The following is a 5,100-nucleotide window of genomic DNA, read 5'->3' as shown; positions in this document are numbered from 1 at the left end:
AGTTTCGTTGTACCGATTTCTGTGAATGAGGGAGGGAAAGAGAGGCCGTATTCCGTATACACTGTATACTGTTACCCTGTCTTCAACATGATATTGGATATTTTTATTTACTATTCAACATGCTTCGTCAAGAATAGCTTCAGTGCTTAAGATAAAATAACATGAACAAGTATTCAATTTCCAACAATGATACATGATCAATAAGTGTTGATCCAAAGTGTTAGTTAAATCAGATGCAAATAGGCCAGTTAGGTCAATTTTGTTTTATGTAAAATCGAATTTCGCATTAGTTTTTTTTTCATTTATCTTATGTTAAACTTTTTTTAAAGTAACAAAGATCAAATTTTAAACATTTTTTTGTAGTTTATAAAAATTCTGATACGATATAATAAATTATGAGTTAAAAAATGAACATTCAAGATAAAATATTACTAATTTCTCAAACACAATACACTCATACTATCCAGAATAACCATCCGGGTATCAGAGATAATAAATATCTGATATCCTACTGAATCGAACATTTCTATATCCCCATTGTACATATTGTACAGATATTCCATTGGCTCCCTGTACTTTCTCATAAATTATTTGTTCAAAAGCTTTATCCAATAAAAAAAGAGAACAATTATATTATGCATACTTGTTCTAGGTTGGGTCGATTATGATTGTAAATAAAATCAATTCAAGCGGACTTGATTTGCACATTTCAAAATTACCCTATTAGAGTGAGACGAGGCACTCAGTCAATTATATGACTCCTATGTTAGAATTAAGAATTAATTAATGAATTATTTGGTCCGAAAATGCACACTGGGAATACATTTTATTTAACCTTTGGATACATAAATCGTTTATAAAGCAAAAATAATGACTCAGTGATAACCAATAGGAGCTGGAGCCTCCTTCAATTCCTTTCCTTGATGGTGAATATCCTGCATAAAGGAGAAGTGGAAAGAAATCAAAGAATGTTGATGGAATTGTAAGATAGAGAGTTAGTTGTTGATTGAGACTTACAGAAGCGAAGTGATTAACATCCCTATGGTGAGCCTCATCAGCACGAATGACAGTAATAACATCCTTGAGAGTTGCGTCCTTTGGAAGCCTCCAATAATCAATGGCAATGGCAGGAGCAGGGACATTCTCAACCTTGCCACTTACAATTGCATCCAAGTGCTGTGTATAAGAGATCACAGCTTCTTCTTCCAAATAACCAACAAACCTGTGTGCGGCCTTTGGTGAGAGAAGGTAGAACACAAAGAAGGCATTGAAGAAAACTCCCTGAGCAGTAATAACAAGAAGCCTCTCGTGCCAGCTTGGTTTCACAAGCTCAACCATGGTCATGAGGTGCATCCTCTCGTTCTCTGCTTCCTCAAGCAGTGCCTTGATCCAACCGCCACTGTGTTGGAACTTCCTTAGTGACTTGAGGTGTAACAACATCCCTCCCACCATTCCTGGCACAGCTGCAATTGTTTCTAGCATCATGGCATGGCATCCATACCGCTCCTGAAATTACAATCATACATCTCTTTAAATTCTATCTACCAAACAATCATCAAATCATTTGTAGGACAGACCTTGAAGTACAAATCTGAGAGAACCCTGAGAAATTTGACACTCCTGAAGGCAACCTTGTCCGAAAACGTCTTTGGCACGTGATGTTTCTTCACATCTATGGACACATCTGCGCGATAAGTGTCCCATGGCTGAAAGTGGCATACATCAGTTATCACATATTCACAGGACAAACTACGAGGCAAAAAATCAGGTACAGTTAACTTAACTTCATATGAAATTAATAGTCAAATCTGTCAAATTATTTAACGACTATCAGCTGAAACTTTAGGTTAAGTTAACTGGACCAGATCTTCCAAAAAAAAATACATAACTGATCAGTGTCCTGTTGCAAGATGCTTACCATGAAACAGTTCCAAGGCCATTCGGTACCATCTTCCCTCTGAACCTTAGGCCTCGTGATCCCCCAGTAACTCGAAACAACGCCGTTCTCGTTGTTGGTGGTGGTGGTGGTGTCCTCCTTTTTCTTCTCTTCTGAGTGATGCTGATCCTTTATCTCAGGCAGGGAGGACATCTTCCGCCACCAGAAGCTTCCGCTTCCGCCGAAGGCGCTTCCACCATGGTGGTGTGTCGCCTCCACGTTCTCCAGTTGTCTGGCGATCGTCACCGTGGAGAATTGGCGGTGGTAGATCCGGCCACCGGTGAATAGAGCTCGTGCCGTTGACCTTGCTAAAACGACGTACTTCATGTTGAATTAACTAGAATCTTGATGGGTGTGAGCAGAGTAGGTGGGAGTTGGCGCAATTTATACTGAAGTGTTATTCACAAGTTGCAGATATTTGTTTAGCGATGTTTGTGTTCAATTTTGAATTTGCCATTTTGAAGAGAATAGTTTCATTATTCCACGAATGAGGGAGGAAAAGTCCGAGGAAGGTCAGAGGGATCGTGACCATGTGCTTTTACAATTATTTCTGTCTGGCTGCTACATTTTTTATCCGTTGGATTGGATTATTTGCGGCACTGATTGGCTTCATGTACTATGACTGCCACGATTTACAAAAGTTGGTCTGCTCTGACTGCAATTCGGCACAACAATTTTTACTTCATCAAACAGTGTTATTGTTTTAAGGACCAAACTTGTTGGTACCTATACCAGCGAATACTTATTATATTTAGAGAAAGACAGAAAGTCTAGCAATGAATATGTCAGATTCAACAAAAAAGTCTTATATAATTTCTGTTATATATATCTTTTAAAATGGGATAAATTATCTCTTTTTCTTTAAAATAATATGACATATAAATCCTTCTTCTCTTTTTTTCTACTTCTACTCACATACGACTATTTTTATTTTTCTTCTACCTCTTTTACCCTTCTTTTTTGTTATTTTTCAAATAATAACAATCAGTAATGTTAGAGAGTTAGTATATTTTGTGATTTATCATTAATTAGTCATTATTAATATTTTTAATAATTAAATACAGACTAAATTTTTATAAAAGTACTAACCTTGAGACTTTCTCAATAATAATAAACATTTTTACCAAATCAAAACAAAGCAAATAAATAGCAACATTGAATACATTGGACAAATCGAAACAATGCCATGAACAATCTCTTAAATCATGAATAAGTCATGACACAATAATATCAAATTTAACTAACACAAAACACATTTATTAATTGATTTAAAGTGCTCCAACAACAATGCTTTTCACAAGTTTGTTTCTAATTTAAAATAAGCTACAACAACATACTACAAAATTAGAAAATCAAACAAAAATCTTTCAAATATTAAAATAACATTAAATTCAACCAACACAAAACACATTCGTTAATTCCAAAAATTAATTAATTAGATGAAATTAGAAGAAAAAAAATTCTTTAAAAAAAAGCTAAAACCAAAAAAAACTTTATGTTGACCTAATTCCTAAATCAAAGATTAAAAATTTTTCATAAAAGAATACAGGTTCCAATTAGTTATAAAACAATAGCCACAAAATCTTTCAACGCTTCCATGAATTCATTTCTATAGACGGGCTATGGATTGACATGAATGAAGTTTCTAATTTTTAATTATTAACTTAAAATTAATAGCATATAAATCTTTAATTTTTAGTGAGATTTTTCTACCATGACTTTTCCTTTTTTTTGTTAGACTTTATCTACGATGACGACAATGGTACAATTTTCATATTGGATCTGAAATAGTAGTAATACTCACTAATACAAAAGTTTAAAGTATTAAAGTATTAAAAATTTGTTGAAAGTTAGCCCAGAAAAAAAATGCAAGGTGCGCATTAATTATGTACCTTTTTTTTTTCTTAGCGTGTTTTTTTTTGTTGTTTTTCTATTATTATTTCTGTTGTTGCTGTATTTTTTTTATTTCTTTGCATCTTCTTTTTGAATTCTGATGTTATTGTAATATTTTTATTTCTTTTTTTTTTGTTTGTCCTTTTTCCTTTTTTTTATGTATTTATTTTTTCTAAGAGAATAAAAATAAAAAAATTATGAGAAGATAAAATAAGAAGAAAGAAAAAAAAAAGAATAAAATCAAATAATAATGATGAAAAAAAAGAAGAAAATGAGAATTTTTAATTGTGCGTAATTTATCAAAAAATTACATTAAAACTTTTTAAGTTTGACACAATAAATGTTTAAATTTTGACACTAATTTTTTAACGATAACACAAAAAAATACTTAACTAATTAGAAATTATCAGAAATAAAAATAATACCAAAATTTCTTAAAGATAACATTAAAATTTTTTAATCATGGCACCGAAAATTCTCTCATATATCTTCTTCTTCTACTTCTTTTTCTTCATATTTTATCATTTTTTTCTAATATCTTTTTCTTTTTCATTTTCATGTTCTGCTATTGATACAATTTTTTTTGTGTCTTTTTATGTTATATTTTAAAATAGAGGATTTTATCGAAAAAAATTTGTTTTAAACTTGAATTATATATTATTAAGTGCTAAACAACAAACTATTTTACAATGTGGAGTTGAGATCAATTTAAATTATATGTTTATCGTAATAAAATTTTTGTACTTTATATAATAAATTTTGGTATTATTTCTATTTTATTTCTGTGTTTCATATAAAAAAGTTCGTTGTCATTCTTCATCATCATCATTATTATTTTTTGTGTTATGTTTTTATTCTTTATTTATTTTTTTATAAAATTTTTAAAATATACAGACAAATAAGTAAACAAAGAAAATAAATAAGAACAAGAAAAATATGTAAAAAGAAGAAGAAAGCAATATCGATGACAACAATGACGACGATGATGATGAATGAGGAGAAAAAAAAAAAGAAATAGAGAAAGAAAATGAACGAAAAAAAAATAAAGCGCGTATATATCATAACTTGAACTTGGTTACATAAAATGCTTGATTGTCTAGAATTACTGCACAAAAATGAATTTAACACTTTAAAGTTGCGGTTGTTTGCAGACATAAGATACTAAGACATGGACATAGAGACAGAATCATATTTGAGACATGGACACATATATTGTATATAAAAATACCGAAATTAGTGTATTTATTTTTTTATTTTTTATTATTCTATTA

At 30.8% G+C, this 5,100-nt stretch overlaps 1 protein-coding gene across 2 annotated transcripts; it reads right to left on the bottom strand.

Moving 5' to 3' along the window:
- Positions 727 to 2,447, bottom strand: LOC107631640 (alternative oxidase 3, mitochondrial). Of its 2 annotated transcripts, none has more exons than XM_021119854.1 (4): positions 1,919 to 2,447; positions 1,578 to 1,749; positions 1,018 to 1,506; positions 727 to 935 (listed from the first exon to the last, which is right to left on the bottom strand). In XM_021119854.1, the coding sequence occupies exons 1-4, from the start codon at positions 1,948 to 1,950 to the stop codon at positions 876 to 878; spliced, it is 753 nt and encodes a 250-aa protein (XP_020975513.1). In that variant the 5' UTR covers positions 1,951 to 2,447; the 3' UTR covers positions 727 to 875. The 2 variants fall into 2 exon arrangements, with proteins under 2 accessions (XP_020975513.1, XP_016190635.1); XM_016335149.2 differs by having other exon boundaries at positions 1,578 to 1,706; positions 1,919 to 2,441.

Source organism: Arachis ipaensis, chromosome B03, assembly GCF_000816755.2.
Source record: "Arachis ipaensis cultivar K30076 chromosome B03, Araip1.1, whole genome shotgun sequence".
NCBI lineage: Eukaryota > Viridiplantae > Streptophyta > Magnoliopsida > Fabales > Fabaceae > Arachis > Arachis ipaensis.
Note: the sequence above shows the minus strand (reverse complement) of the source record. Positions and strands in the feature narration are given on the sequence as shown.

What these genes read in the sequence shown, in the direction of transcription:
- LOC107631640 (XM_016335149.2), bottom strand. Translation starts at nt 2,263, where the DNA reads ATGAAGTACGTCGTTTTAGCAAGGTCAACGGCACGAGCTCTATTCACC. An exon ending in GGCCTTGGAACTGTTTCATG is followed by an intron (nt 1,707 to 1,918) that starts GTAAGCATCTTG and finishes TGCCACTTTCAG; the next exon opens with CCATGGGACACTTATCGCGC. An exon ending in ATGTTAATCACTTCGCTTCT is followed by an intron (nt 936 to 1,017) that starts GTAAGTCTCAAT and finishes TCCTTTATGCAG; the next exon opens with GATATTCACCATCAAGGAAA.